The sequence below is a fragment of the Pleurodeles waltl genome, chromosome 10, assembly GCF_031143425.1.
Source record: "Pleurodeles waltl isolate 20211129_DDA chromosome 10, aPleWal1.hap1.20221129, whole genome shotgun sequence".
Classification (NCBI taxonomy): domain Eukaryota; kingdom Metazoa; phylum Chordata; class Amphibia; order Caudata; family Salamandridae; genus Pleurodeles; species Pleurodeles waltl.
The window spans coordinates 885,678,952-885,695,604 of record NC_090449.1 but is presented as its reverse complement, the minus strand read 5'-3'; the positions used below and the strand labels follow the sequence as shown (position 1 = coordinate 885,695,604).

Below are 16,653 nucleotides of genomic sequence, written 5' to 3'. Positions count from 1 at the left end.
ACCCAGGAAAGCTGGGCTGCATCTACGGACCATCTGCAACAAATATGAATTGATAATATCCCATCCTAGCAATGGCGTAAAAAGGTGACACTTTACAGGGGTAACTGCCAGTATAATGACTGAATGCAAGGCCACATTAATAGAAGTAACTAAAAGACAAATGCACATCCAGTCTAACAAGGAGCTGTGTAAGTACAGGCATAAATATATGTTTCATTCTATGAATGACATCTGCCGAGATCATAATGTTCATTGTGAAAATACGGTGCAGGATCAATCAGTCATAATGTAAGAACTGAGAGCGAGCATATGATTAATAGCATTCATCTGGTTTTTGTAGTAGTACAGAGAAAATACCCAGTTTGTTGTGAATATTATCATAATAAAAAGAGTGATTATGTTCCCAGAAAATACATACCTCATTATCCTGAAGTAGAATGAGACAGAGGAATAGCTAAGTCAGTAAGATAGGGCTGGCACACTTGAGATGTCCCAGGAATCACTGTGGAATACCCAACGCAATAACAATGTAACAACTAGATATTGGGAGGATGAGGGGCAGTGCTTAATTTGTGCTTGTTGGACCCGGTGCTGAGCACCGACACTTATTTTTGAGGGCCGTGGCTTATTCTTCTGCCTCAAGCATTTGCTGCGAGCAAAAGACACAAATGATAAAGACGGAGGAAGAGAAAAATGAAAAATCGTCACAAAGGGAGAAAACAGAAAGCTGCTACAGTGAGCTGAAGGGGCAGGGAGTGGCTTTATATAAATTAAAGAGGGCCGAGATGGCTTCAGGATTACGCCGCCTCAGTTATCCTTTTTCCCACATTTAATTGCAGCAGCCGCGTGTTTAAAAGGAGAGCTTTGAGCACTGGCACGTTTTTATTTACAAATTAAGCACTGGTGAGGGTTATTAGAGGGAAGAGGGAAGAGGGAAGAGGGAATTCAGGGGTGGCACTGGAAGAAAAACTATACTTTGAAATGTAAGTCATTCTTGAAAACCTTCACTTCAATCCCAGCATTAACCTATCTAGGTTTTGTGTTTTTGTTTTAAAAAAGGAGCGCTAAATAGCATTATTCGGATGCCAGTTGCATAGACACCATCAACAGAGTACCAAAGCCATGCCAGGTAAGAATCCAGTGGTAGTATTAACCACCCAAGTTTATCATGGCTTGGAGGATTGGAATGAGAAATAGTATGGAGGTGTAGTGAATCCTAGTTCGTTTTAATGGGATAACAGGAGTTAGCTTAGCCTCTGGCTTGCAGACTCGTGCCCCCACCACCTAGTGACTTTTAACCTACTTAGCTTGCTCTGTCTTAGCCCATTTAAGTATTTAATTCTTCTAAGATGGCTGCCTTGTTGATAGTTAGGCCACCTGTTATGAGTTACATTATCAGTGTCACCGCGCTAAGGCGTCAAGATCAAGCAACAAAGACAAACAAACAGTAGGTGTTCACACTTAGGGATTTTCCCTCTCTATACTTTTGAGGGATTGTTTATATTAATTGCAGTCCCAAGCATGTCTGTTATCTATTGTTTGGGAACACACCTACGTAAGGGGTCCTTGTAGATCTGTTTAAATGCATTGCACTTTAGACAGATAATCAGAGGGATTCCGACCAGAGGGCAACGCCCCCATCCCTGATACCGATGCTGCAGTCGTCTTGACGCTGACCCAGTCTTCGTGTCCCTGCGGAGCTGAGATAGAGATCTCATTCCGAGGCTCCTCTCATGGACATGGCATTGGCAGATTAGGTTTAGCAAACCCAGCTCTCCTTTAGGTAGGAGGTTAGGCCTTTCACATTAGGGTATTAGGGCATAGTACATCTCATATGTCTTTTCTATGCATTGCAAGATGGTGGGGGTCTTTGTAATAATGACTCTTGTCTTCACAATTCTGTTTCTTGCATTATTCATTATCCTAATCATTGCAGCCCATGCAACTTATCGCAAATTGCAGTTATGTTAAATAAAAACTATTGAAACTTTACTGCATCTTTGTCATTGCCTGTGTTTGTATGAGACATGATATATCTGTGAGAAAGGGGTAATCTCCGTTTAACCACGACACTCTCTGAGATGTCATATTTTCAAGTCCATGCGTAAAGGCTGCCACAAATCACCTTTTACTATTGTGTTTCTGGTGAGGTGCTGCTAGTGAGCCGGTAAGGTTGGGACAACAGTTGCGACTTGTTGTAGGAGACACGTAGTCGCCTACAAACAAAAGTACTGTCATCCTTAAACCAGCAGTCTTGCCCAGAGCAAGAGTCCAAACTACGACAGAGGACTCTCATCTTAGAGATACACACCAGTGAAACCACATGTTCACAGATGTGCAACTCACAACATCCTATGAAATGTCAATTTTCCTTTTCCTTTCCTACTAAATGGACTTTTTATTTGATGTGAATATGAGAGGGTTTAAAATAATTTTGTAGATTACCAGTCTTGTTGGTTTTGCCTATTTTGACAATTAGAAAGTTCAGATATTTTCTGATTGACAATACAAATCCTGCTATTGCATGAATCATAGGAACGAACGTACAAAAGTACGAGTGGTGTCATGCCTAGGCTATTGTAAAAGTCTACACTGTTTCCCTTTCAAAACATTGAGAAACTCTAAAGGACATAAAGTTAACAGCAGTTGGAGGCTGCCTAATCGGAGTAAGTGAAACCATATAAAACTATCTCTGAAAGACACCCACAGGTTTCCAGTATAAGGCCAGACATAATTCTAAGTAATTTCCAATTTTTTAAAACTTAAGGAGAAAGGCAAGCAGGCTTCAAAAAACGAATCTTTTATTGTACTCCCATTCAGAAGCCCAGGTCAAGTGGCACAAGACTAATCATTCAGTCCAAAAACAAACCAACATTGGCAAAGCCAAAAGGTTTCGCCTTTGTCTTTTTTTATAATTGACTTAAAAATATTTGAAAAATGTTATAATAATGTTTTTTTATATTTTGTAAAACAAACATTATTACAAAATGTTTCTAATATTTGTAAGCCAGTTAGATAGAAAAAAGACAAAGGAAAAACCTACTTGCACGCTGCTTAAAAGAAAGAAGACAGAAGATAGCATGTTGGACGGAAGACTGGAGCGGAGATGGAAGTAAAGACAGAAAACGGCAGTGGAGATGGAAGACGGCATGTGGTAAAGAAGACAGCGAAGAAAGAAGACAGAAGACGGCATGTGGTATAGAAGAAAGAAGACATTGAAGAGAGACGACAGCATGCAGGAATGAAGCAAGATGACATGAAAAAAGAAGTCAGAAGAGGGGACAGAAGACGGCAGTGAAAACAGAAGACAACATGCGGTAATGAAGAAAAAAAGACAGCAAAGACAGAAGATGGTATGCAAAAAGAAAAAAGATGGACGGCAATGAAGAAAAAAGACAGAAGATGGCAGCGAAGCAAAAAGACATCAGTGAAGAAAGAATACAGCATGCTGGAAGAAACAAGCATTTGCAATGCAATAGGTCTCATATTTGCTTGAGTTAGAGCTATTAGTATTGTAAATTCATAACTGGACTTTGTGCCGCATAAATTGGTCAACCCTGCCTCATGATTTTGTCTTTTCCTGCTATATAATTCCAGTGGCCCTGCATATAAATAAAGCACTTCTATTTACCTTCTTCCTCTATCTGCAGCAAAAAATGAAAAATTTGCCATTTACCATCCTAATTTAAATCTGCCATGCTAATTCCAATAGAATACCACTTTCACTACCCAAACATTAGAGTTGCAGGCGGGCTAACACAATTCCCCTAAAAAAGACTCAAGACAGCCACAGAGGAGTAATGAGAGAAATAAACTAGAAGGGTCACCCAAACATATCAAGAGTGTTTAAACAGTCATAGTGTAATAAGGATGTTAAGTTGGCCTGAATTACAGTCATAATTGTAATAAAGAGAGATGATTAAAACATATACAATTTTCATATAAATCTTTATCAAAAATACACTTTCAGCATTAGACTGTAGTGCTCAAAACAGCATCCTAACAAAAATATAATTTGTAAGAAACATGGTCATGTAACCATATTGCTAGCCCCAAAGGGGGATAACCTCATTAAAAAAAATAAAAGGAGAAGGTAATGCGGTGTAACCATATATTTAGCATCTAGAGGACATTTGTAGCACTAGCAGGCCTACTGCAATGATATTACAAACAAGGCCTTTAAAACAAAACGTATCACAGCTGTAAAAAAAAAGGTTGTAGCCATAAGAAAGCTTCAAAGGCAGATGAATGGTGGGAGAAGTTATTATTTTGGGTTCCCCGCTAACCTAGTGTGGGGACCCTGAGATGATGTAGACAGAAAGAGCATTTCAAAGGTGCTCCCATAATCCTAGGACAGCCACAGGGTGAGTTATGAGCAAAAATGTTTTGTAAAACTAATACCTTGCAAAGCATAATGGGGTGAGTTTTTGTGTCACAAATATTATAGTATGTTGACTGCAATGCTCAGAACAGCCACTAGAGGACACCACAATAAAAATAGCATTTGGAAGAAACATGATCATATAACCATGCAGTCAGACCTTAGAGAGCATAACCACATAAAAAAGAATGGAAGAAAGTAATGCAGTATAACTATATATTTAGCCCCTAGAGGACATAGTGCATTACACATTTTCAAGGCTAACAGAACTATTACAATGATATTACAAAAAGGGTCCATAAAACACACAAAGCTGCAAAACAAAAGTTCCAGGCATGAGAAAGCTTACAAAGATGATGAATGGTGGTAGGGGTTATTATTTTGCAGTCCCTGCTAACATGGTGTGGGGACCCTGAGATGATGTAGACAGAAAGAGCACATTGTTGTCAATGTTCTGAAGGTGGTCCCATTGGTCTAGGACCACCACAGGCTAAGTTATGAGAACAATGTTTTGTGAAAGTAATGCCCTGCAAAGCATTAATGGGACAACTTTCCGTGACACAACTATTTTAATATTCAGATATAACTGTAATGCTTAGAACTGCCCCAATAGGACCCCACAATTAAAATAGCATTTGTAAGAAACATGGTCATGTAACTTTATAGTTAGTCCCTCGAGGGCATGACCACACCAAAAAAATGGCAGAAAGTAATGCATTGCAACCATATATTTAGCCCCAGAGGGCATAGTACATTATTACACATATTCAAGGGTAAGAGGCCTATAGCAATGATACTACAAGGAAGGCATTTAAAACACAACCTACTCTCCGCTGTAAAACAAAGGTTCCAGCCATGAGAAAGGTTAAACAGACACTGAATGGTGAGAGGGGTTACCATCACAGGCAGAATTATGAGCAAAAATGTTTTGTAAAAGTAATGCCCTGCAAAGCATTGTGGGGTGAGGTTTTGTGTTGCAAATATTATAGTATATTGACTACAATACTCAGAACAGCCTCTAGAAGGCACCACAATAATAATAGCATTTGGAAAAAACATGGTCATGTAACTGTATAGTTACCCTTAGAGGGCATAACCACAGAAAAAATAGGCAGACAGTAATACAGTGAGGACATAGTACATTACACATATTCAGGGCTAACAGGCCTATAGCAGTGATATTACAAAGAAGGCCCTTATAACACAACCTACTCTCAGCTGTAAAACAAAGGTTCCAGACATGAGAAAGGTTAAACAGATACTGAATGGTGGGAGGGGTTATTGTATCGGGGTCCCTGCTAACCTAGTGTGGGGATCCAATGATGATATAGGCAAAAAGAACACATTGTTGTGAACATTTTGGTGGTGGTCCCATTATCCTAGGACCACCACACGCGGATTTATGAGCAAAAATGTTTTGAAAAAGAATGCAGTGAATATTGCATAATCAGCTATCCCGCTGCACCGGGAGAGACGCTTTTGCTTTCAGGATTTCTGTTTTAGTAAAGCATTCACCAACTTCAAGTGTTTTAAGGGAGAGCCACAAGAAATTACTCTGATTAGGCAACTGTGAACAATATGACCAGTGCTCTAATACCACCGATTGAGTTCATGCCATTGAGGCTGTTAGCAATGTGAGTGCCATAGCCACGATGCAACATGAAGGGGAGAGACACAAGAAATAGATCCCCCACATTGAAGTATATTGGCAATCGTGCAATAATCCATTTAACAGGGGAAGCCTGCAAGGCGTGACAAAAACAGCCTCAAGGCGGGACAAACGTAAAGCAATTACCAATGACATCAAGTGATTTTAGAAAGGCAAGCCCATGAACGAGTTAAGGTGATGTGCGTGAGGTGGGTGTGGTTAAAAGTCCACAATACTTATAACAGGTCAAAGCGCCTGCACACACAACCCAAACAGTAGAACCTTCAGCATCGTAGCCAGAGGAAGGGCACTAGCCATTGTCCAATGGGAAGTGACCGGAAGAAGTACTTAGTCCACAGGCAACTCGACGGCAAGATCGTCGAAGAAGATGAAGAAGACGACAAGAAGTGGCGTTAAGATGACGTGCTGGCCAATCCGAAGTGCGTAAATCAGAGCGACATTGGAATAAGCCAATGGTAAGTTCAGGTAAGTAAGGGGTGGGTTCTAAGCCCCTTTTAAGTTTTACAAAAGATTTTGCATGCATGTGCACAAGCATGCATGCAGGCAAGACCTTAAACGAAAAGAGGGTGAAAAATAATTTGAGCTCACACAACTTTCGGGATCCATTTGACACCCCCAGGGCATTGTCCAGCTCAGCATGTTTCAAAAGAGTGCTTGTTCCAATTTAATCAGCATGGGCTGTATTAATTTATGTTTGACTATAGAAACATGGAGCTATCAAAAGTACAATGATACCTACACTTTTGTACTCAGCATGAGATGGTTACAGTTTCAAGTAGTGCCAAGAAGTAGCCTTGCGCCAACATATTCAGCATGGTACAAAATAAATAAATTAATAAAAATGCATACTGTGTACACTCTATTACTGTGGTTAAGAATATTTATTGTTTCAAGTTTTACCACAAAAGCAACTATTTTTGGCATCCAGGATCATAGTTCTGCATAGTCTTTTGCCTTCAGTTTAATTCTCCAAATAAGCATGACCATCATCTTAGCAATAATACCTGTAGGATGGAGTTTGTTGGGACACCGGAGCCTCTTTCATTTTCCCTGATTCATTGAGGGTCGGTTTCTTTTTCATATATAGAGAGGAATGATATTTTGTGTAACTCTTTTCTTACTTGTGAAACAGAGAAGTGACTTTTAACACTCATGGAACCACCACAATCATGTCAATCATTCCGTAAGCTCTGAGAACTTCTGGTGGCTGAACTGCGTTCTTCCATTAAATATCATATTTCCATTTTATTAACCCATATCAAATAATGTAAAATAAGTGCAGTATTTCTTTTAGGGTGCTTAGCCACCCTTGATTATTTTCATAGGCCTGGAAGCATGGGTGAGTGGTGTGCTGCAGTACCACCCCCCAAGTAACGGTCCTTAAATTCAGAAGGTGAATGAGCAATAAAAAAGCATTTAAAATGTGTTTTTCTTTTGTTACATTGCTGTGTGTTCAAAGAAAGAGTTTATATCTCAGGCTATGTCTTCTGACAAGTTGCTACTTATTTAATCTCCAAGAATTTAATATTTTTTCTCTAACTGCAAAGTTGGAGGAGTTTGTAAAGTCAACTATCCGACAATCTTGTTGAGATATAAGGAGCGTGAAAGGAAAGGCTGTAGGATGTCAGTTTTTTTCTAGCACACAACAAAATGTAAATGCCTGTAAATGAACTCTGCAAATATTTCATAGTATATAAGCTGTAGGTAAAACATAAATGATGCACATTTTGTGTAATGCTAAATTGTGATGGGAGCAAAAACTTTAAAATGATCAAAACACTTTATTTGGTGATGCGCAAGTGAAACTTGACTTCCACACATTATCATTTTCCCAGTAAAAATGTGCGTCTGTGTGAATTTAGTGCACATTTCAATAGAAAGAATACTGCTTGTGAATGACAGCGTGCCACAAAACCAGGCTTTAGTAATATATGTGCAGCAGTGTGTTCCAAAACGCACCACAAACTCCATAGTATACTTACTACTCTCTTGTTGAATACATTTCCTACACTTATCTTTTTGTGATGCTTGGATTTTTCACAGTCGCTATGACTTCAGTGATGTAACACTGATGAAAGCACACCTACTCTGAAAATTGTTCCAGCACCAGAGATGCTTTAAAAATTACATTTAATGAGTGATCAACAGGCTTGCCGCACCTACTCCCTACTCTGATAAAACGAAGGTTGGAGTCTTGTGCTGCTTAGGATAGTTTTGTTACAGTTGCTTTTTCTTGTGGATGGAGTAGCGAGAAGCTTCTTTATCCCACCTGCAAAACCTACAATATTCTGAAACTTCATACAAGATCCAACTGTAATAATAATTTAATTTAAAATTAAAAATGTCAGTGATAGAAGAAACTCTAGTGGTCCACAGGTGGAGATATGTTGGCCTTTTGAGCCTAGGCACTATACAAAAAAATATTTTCTTGTGGCTCGAAGAAAAGGAATGATGGCTTCACAATGTTTAGCCTCACTCCATTATATCCATAACTTCCATAGATCGAAGGTTCTGTAGGCGATTGCATACAGATGGGAAATTCACTGTGAACATTTGCCCAAGAGAGATAGCTACTGTATAATACTCACAACTAGGATCATGTGGGTCAAGGAAAACCATAACTATATTTTACAGGATATTTACTCAGCTAAGCCTAGATGTATCTGCTTGCTAAAGCTGAAGCAGATTTTCTGATGCTTTCCTCATTGCTATCTTAGACTGACACATTAAATGTATGCTCCTGGCTGTGCTTCTGTTCCCCCTGTACACTGTGACCAAATTTTATATGAGACGTAGTCAACGTGGTAGCAGGTCCTTGTATCGCTTTTCATTTTATGATGACAGGCGAATGTAGAATGCCTTTCTGCACTATTCATTTAACCAGACTAAATAACTGCACAAAGCATGCAAACTATTGAAGTAAGCCACTTTAAAAGACTGCAAAGTGTGAAATGTGAATGAAGTGGAAGGGGTTTAGCAGACCTTTCATCTTGCCCCGTAGAAAGAATCTTCTTACAGACCCATTACGAATGGCAATAGTTAGGAAGTGTGAAGTTTCCACCACTGATGCTAACAATACCAGGGCTCCTCTTAACTCCAGAGGTGTGGAATTAAAGGTTGTTCCGAGTTTAATACTGACAAACCACTTGGAATGAGCAATTATTGTGGGGATTAGTAACTCCTGTCTAATTCTACTTATAATTTCTCATTTTCAACTGACTTTTACCAAAGATTTATGTATACTAGTGTGAAGAAATCAAATATCAAACTTCCAAAGAGTCCACTCTTCCTAATACTGATGCAGTGTTCCAAAGACCAAGACTACCCAAATATGTTTATTCTTGAACACCTACCAATATTTTCAATTGGGGGGGGGGAAGGAGGGAGTGGAAACTGATACAGGGTTTGCTTAACTTCACAAACATCTCATCATCTATCCTGGCCATCACCGGTTCATAGTTTAGCCAGAGAAAACACTTGCAGCTAATCCATAGACTGTACATGTTCAGGTGTTTTATTGCACAATTTGAAGTGTCTAAAAACATATTTCAGAGGGACCCATGGAATAGTAAACAGATTGCACATGTTCCTTTGAAATGTGGGTCTCATCGTTATGACAAGCCCAAACGACACTGTGAAGCTTCAACATTTACAACTGTTTAATTAGCATTCCATTCATGACTGAGGAAAATATATGTAAGCTCTTCATCAAATAATCAGATGTCTCTAAACATTCATATTTGTCTAATCATGAGATGTACAACGGTAATAATCATTGAATGGCTGCCATACATGTTTGCAACTTTGCAACAATTTCTCAAAAACTACTGAACGGGTGTACATCAAGCCACAAACAGCATGCTTTCAAGTTATGCACAGAACAGTTTTGTGAATAAAGTTATAAACATATTATATTTGCAGAAGTACACTTTGCAATGGTTAGAAATGGGGTCTCTAGTTAGCAGTCAGGCTTATCTTAGAGGCATTGAGTTAAGCATGTGCACCCTCACACAGTAACACAGTGAAAGCACTACAAATGGACACCACACCAGATTAGAACAAATAGCCAATATTTGTTTAGGTAAAACTTGACCAAAATGACAAAAATCCAACATACACAAGCAAAGATATAAATTTAAAAATCCTAAATACCAAGAAAGTGCTTAGAAACACAATAGCTCCAACCGGTGCTATCACAGCGTTGTGATGGAGTTGTTTCCAGCAGTCTGATGCCACTCATGACAGATTGTGAGTGTGAGAGACAGTGTGATTGTTGAGTGCTTTATCTCCTGCAATAGTGATTGATTCTGCATCTTTACAATGTTTTACATCAGCCTGAAGACATATAGCATCATACATCCACAGTTGCGCAGGAGTGCATTTTGTGCATCACTTTGTCAGCACTACATATTAGAGAATTGTGAGCCGCATAATCCGGACACCATGAATGCTTTCATGGGTATCACTTTCTTTTGAAGCCAGTGAAACAGACCTCTTGTCGAGTGCAGGTGCCAAGATTACATTTTAATATGCATAATCAAAGACATTCTCTGCGAAGACATGAAGTAGCTGAGAGGTAAAAATGTCAGAGTCTGGCGCCTGAGATGCCGATGTAAAACAGCCTTCCAAAACACACGGTCATTTACACAGTGAAACACAAACTCATACGTTTGGCAGCATTTCTGGAAAGGCGAATGTTTTGTCTGCGAAATCGTTATATATGATGTGCTTCACAATATGATAAGCATCCCAGCTGCTCTGAACTAAGGAAGTTGGATCAGGGGAGCTTGGCGCAGTTCCTGCTGTCGTCATCAACAGTCTGACAAATAGCTTCAAACAAACCTTAGAACTAGATGAAATAGATAGTGACCCTGACTGATCACCTCCAGCGGCACCTCTCAATCGTAACACAAAGCACACCAAGAGGGACGCTGCTGAAAAGTCATACGGAATGGCGTCATAATGTTTCACACAAGTCTAGTTTATTCTGCATTTAGGTGCCAAACACCTATCACAAAGGAGGAGTGGTTCCTGATGATGCTAACAATGTCCCCAGAGCAACAAATAGTCATCTTGCTCGGTATGACTAATCGAGGATAGCTAAGCATAACATCTGGAGAGCAGGAGGAACACAAGGAAAGCAGACTGCCTCTTGGAGGAAAATAGGACAAAGTCACTTTAAAACATCCTATGCCACGTCGTACAAACTAAAACACCTTCCATCCTGCTAACGTTAATCAACTCAAACTCCCTTCACCATTCCCTAAAGAGACCAACCCACCCCTCTTCACTCCATTGCCTACCTGCCCTTTCCCCATCCCCATAGTCCTATACTGTGTTTTACATTTTTGACTTCTAACCGATCAATCAATCCCAAAAATGTCTGTTACCTGCCTTTTCCAGCCTGCTCTAATATAGATGTTCACATTACTTCTCCAGAGCCCTTCCTCTATCACCAATTCCCTCTGTACTTGTGTGGTAAAGGCTGTTTCAACCCAGGCGCAGTCATAGTGTAGAGCTACAGCAGTCTTCGACCACGGGCGTCCAAGGATGGGGGGGGCAAGGGGTGGCCCTTGCTGCCCCTGGATTTAGGTACAGCTTGGTGTGTAGGCTCACAGTGCAGCATAACACTACGGCCATCATCGTTGGGCGCTGTCTGCACTAGTACGGCAGCGGCCCCCACCAAAAACAGTCCTGGACACCCCCCCAAAAATGTTCAGTGAATGTGCATGACACCAACATAAATAATTACACGCTGCAGGCCATAATGTTGTCAGAAAACACAATAAAGCATACAAGGAGCACTAGTAACATCGTTGACTTAAAGCAGATATTTGCCTGCATAACAACATTATAAGGGCACTTTGCCTTGCATTGTCTTAGCATGATATCAGAAATAGTTCATTTAATCAAGTTAAACAAACACTAACCACGAAATACAGCAAACAAGTGTTTAGAGTCATGCACAACAACAAAAAATGACAATAAATCAGAGCTTGTTTTCTGTACTCTTAACAAAACCTACATGTCTGAGGAAGATGGGAAAAAGGTCTGAACCACCAAAGTTCATAAACATTTAATATCTAAACATGAGCACTTAATCACATCATGGTAGGCAAAAATGGAGGCATGTGCTTAGAGAGAACGCCTTACAAATTCGATGGGTCGGCAAGTCTATGCCAGTGTTCAGCGCTTATAGGAACCCATTATGGAAAGCACCACTAAAATGTGCATGAGGGAAGTAATGCATGCTTGAACCATTAGATAACACTGAACAGAGCCTGCTCATAAATAATCCACTCTGTGACTACTTCTGTTTGACTACCTCGGTATCTCCCTTGCTTGATGGCAATGTATGTCTGCGTTGAGGAACTATTTCAGTCCAATCGGAACTAAACTAGGCATTGTTAAAATCATGTTGGCAATGGATTAGGTCCTCAGATTCAAAACCGGCAGTCCATACCCCTCCCAGATGATCCTTCTGCTTTCACCTAAAGACTATGCGGTTACCTTAAGTCAACTCCGTCAAATTATAGTTGAATTACGGTTGTCGACTCCAGTAGGTTGTCTAGATTCATAGGTGAAACCGCTGTTTCAGTCTTAAAATCTGTAATCCACAATTCAGTGACTGACCCAAGAGCTCATTTTACTTACTTACATGTTGCATGTTCACATATTCAGTCCCATAATTTCCATTGCGACTATTGGCGAGTTGCTCCTCTGAGTGCATTGAGGTTTACTCTCATGGGGAACAATATGTTAGAAATATGTTTTCCCATAACATAGTGCATTTGCCTACATTATGTACTGAAAGGTGTATTCAATTCAAAGTAGTGTGAGCTAAACTGAGCCAGTGTGTTCGAATCGGATGTTTTGAACACAAAGTAGGCAGGAGGTTGGATGTGAGAGATAGTTTGACTTAGAGAAAACCTGAGAGATCAGAGGCTGACAGTAGCACTTGAAGCAGATAAAACCAGAGTCCTAAGACAGATCACAACTCTCTGCTAGTCTAACTAGGGTAACCGAAGAGCAACATCCTGCGGTAGGGTGGGTGCTACCCTTGATTACACTAACTATTACATCAGTGGCAATGAGTATATACAGTTGAACAACCTAAAAAGAGAATTTTGTATGGCAGCATTTGAAGATAACAGAAAGTATATTTTCAGAAAGCCTCAAATAGTTGTATGGTGCTCAAACAACCAAAGAAGCACCCTGCCACCCAAGGTGTTTTGTGTAGTTTCAACAATATTGAGGGACCACAATAGTACAATATAGTAAGAAGGACGGAGTACACCCCAATGTATTTCAAAGTGACAGTACAGAAATAGACAAAGGTTTGATGCAGGTTGGCGCTGAGGTCCATAAATCTATTGTATTATTCTTTCGTGAATGATACAAAGATGCTAATGGTGTCACAATGTTGTCCATACACAGACACGAACAGCCAGTGGTGTTACAATGTGATTTGGCTGGAAGAGAATGTAAGTTTTAGTCCAAATGGAAGCTATATTGTGATTCAAGCTGACAGGCAGTATTCACTTTTACTCCTGTCTAGTAACTGCCCTTAAAAAGTATATATCGAAGGTGATTACAATACTGCATAAAATAAGGATTTTAAAGGAGGAAAATGGAAATGGTGTCCAAATTGTAGAACCTTCGATAGGATAATCATGGTTTCACGTAGACAAAAAACAGACGAACATGTGGCAAAGGTGCAGGCAGATGATCAATTTATAGGTGGGGCCAGAGGAAGCCCATACATGTAAAGGAATTGTATTTTCAAACTGTGCCATTTTGGTTAAGCCGCATCAGCTCTTAATTGTTTTACATACAACATTGTAACACCATCAGCTATTCACCTCGTGTATGGGCAACATTGTAACAGCATACCCATTTGTGTAAGAATAAAATGTGTTTATGGACCTAAGCGCCAATCAGCATCAGTCTTTCGTCAAAGTCTGTACTGTCACACTGAAAGGTGTGCAACGACTGTCTTTGTATATTGTACTCTTGATTACACTTGACATAAACGAGAGGCAGGCTTAGAAATAAACTATTTTCAGTGGACTTCAGGTTCCATTGAATTTTAAGTGTCATGCAAGGATTACTATGATTGACAGACGGTCTACAAAAAGGAGTGCAAGTTAACTCACATAACAGGTAGGAGGAGGGTCCAAATTATATTACTGCTGCAAAAAGTGTATGCGGTGATAATGTGAGTTATGACTCAAAGATCTATTTTCCTTTATGGCAGAAATTGGAAGTTAGATCTGTTAGTGAGATCTAAGACTTCTAAGAGGGTAAATCGACAGCAGTAAAGAAAATGCTTGAACATGATAACTGTCCTAATAGGAAGGTGTTCCATGAGGTGCAGGAGATGCGGTCTATCTGACATAACTGTGCAGTTGATGAGACTAAGTCAAAATAAACTTTATTTATAAATAGATAATGATGCAGTTGGCTATTCCTGTGTGAAATGTAGGAACCACTGGAGGCCAGTTTACAGGCATCCTAAAAATGAATTCCAGATTGCCACGAAACAAGTGGGAAAGCTGGTGAGTATTAGAGCAACAAACCAACTGAGGACTCCTACTTCAGGCTATCCAGGTATGCCATGCAAGTTGATCACTTACAACAAATGAATACATTTAACCAGACATCCCATCAGATTCTAATCCTCTTTGTTCAATGTGAGATTATGAGAAAAACGAACTAACTAGAGATGGAAATGTACTATCGAACAAAAAGACATCATGGAAAAGCATGCATCTCTGAGATTCGACTCAGAAAGACTTGGCAGCAGACACTACTAACCTAACATGTGGGATAAAGACTTGGCAGTAGATTAGATTAATGCATCTTGGCGCAATAAAGTATCTGGGAGGTGAGTTTCCATAGCAGAATCATTTTAAACTTGTGCATATTTATTGTTTTCCCTTTAAATATATTGTAAACTCCATGTAACCATATATGGAGAATTATTTTGGATGCAAAATACTACATCGAACACATTTGTAAAAAAAATAATAATAATAATAACACGATGAAAAGGTACACCAGGATGGTGGACCCCATTGCATAATTGCTTTGATATTAAATCTTCGCCTCTAAAGGGTATGCTTGCTCGGTCGGCAACGACAACATAATCTTGACATTTCAGCTCAAATATTTGCTGTGCTTTGAACCGCAACGCTAACAGTGGATCACGTTTACACAGAGACACGAGAGTGCGGGTCCTTCAGTAAATACTGGTATGTGGCAGCGATTACAAAGGTTAAAATGTCTTTAGGGAGACGGAGTGTGGTGGAGAGGCAATGCAACCTCAGGGGCAGATATACCTTCTCATCTTAAGAAGAAAATGTCTGGAGAAACAAAGCAACTGTAATTCACCCTTTCATTTCCTAAGATCAGAAAAGCAGCAGTCATAAAGCACAGCTCATGCAAAAGGACTGAAAGCTGAGCCTACCTCTTCGAATCCATTATCGTCTTTCTTCAGAGCTTTAAGAAGAAAAAAAAATCACCAGTTACTATGGTATGCATTTCAATGCATAAAAGAGACCACCAGAGACAGAGAATGGAGACACGTTTAAAACATTGAAAGATTTATAAAATAGAAATGTCAAGAGCGAGAGAGAAGCACAACTTACATACACATACGTACTGGACTTTATTTTAACGTGGAAACATAGAGGAATCAACGAAGTGATGATAGCAATAGGGAATGATCCAAGATTGGGTACAAAACTGTGCAAAAAAGGAAATGGGGATTGGGGCGGCGGAGGCATTGAAGCTCTGTTCCTAGTTTGACCCTGTGGTCTAGAAGAAGCGAGGAGTTTCCTTACCAGTGACACCCAAATAATCACATTAAATCCCAACTAATAAGTGTAACAGTAGAATATTTGCATTCATAAAAGGTATACAGAAATCAAAATCTGAATATATCTAGGAGGTGAAAATACAGTTGTAAAGCACACATTTTTAGGCAAAGGTATTTTACTTTTCTTAATTTATCTTGTAGTTTTGTTAAAGGGAGTGGGCCCTGAAGGAGTGAAGGTATTGTGCTCAGAGGCATACATTGGAATAGCAGAGCTGGAAACACATTAAAAGGATGTGAAAAAAGTGGATGGGCTTGATGGTAGTCCTCCATGTTGGATAGGCCCTTTCTGCAGGGCTATCCTCAAATGTTTTGCCTTTCTCCTCCTATTTTTCGGACCCTCTTTTTGTTGGCTTTAGGACCCTGGGCACTTTATCGCTGCTAATCAGTGCTAAAGTCCATGTGCTCTTACCCCTAAAACTTGGTATAGTTGGATCAGACCTGTTTGGCTTATTTAATTTACCTTTAAGTCCATTGTAAAGTGGTATACCATATACCCAGGGCGTGTAAATGAAATGCTACTAGTAAGCGTGCAGCGCAGATTGTACCATTCACAGAAGTAGCCTTTCAAACATGTCTCGGGCCTGCCACGACAGAGCCTGCTTGGGAAGTTTACTGCCATCCTGACTTGGCAGGCCAAACCCCTTGCCAAGGCCTAGACTCCCTTTTTGCTACACCTAAGTCACCCCCAAGGTAGGCCCTAGATAGCCCAGTGGTATGGTGTGG

At 39.8% G+C, this 16,653-nt stretch overlaps 1 protein-coding gene across 3 annotated transcripts in view; it reads right to left on the bottom strand.

Annotated features, from left to right (window-relative positions):
* CDK14 (cyclin dependent kinase 14) overlaps positions 1-16,653 on the bottom strand; it is a 1,910,605-nt gene that overhangs the window by 1,816,291 nt on the left and 77,661 nt on the right. For all 3 annotated transcript variants that reach the window (XR_011199184.1, XM_069211609.1, XM_069211610.1), the window contains exon 2: positions 15,520-15,551. Coding sequence is in view for 2 of the 3 variants with exons in the window: in XM_069211609.1 (XP_069067710.1) it covers positions 15,520-15,551 (32 nt within the window). In the remaining variant the exon portion in view is untranslated. The remainder of the gene's footprint in view (positions 1-15,519; positions 15,552-16,653) is intronic.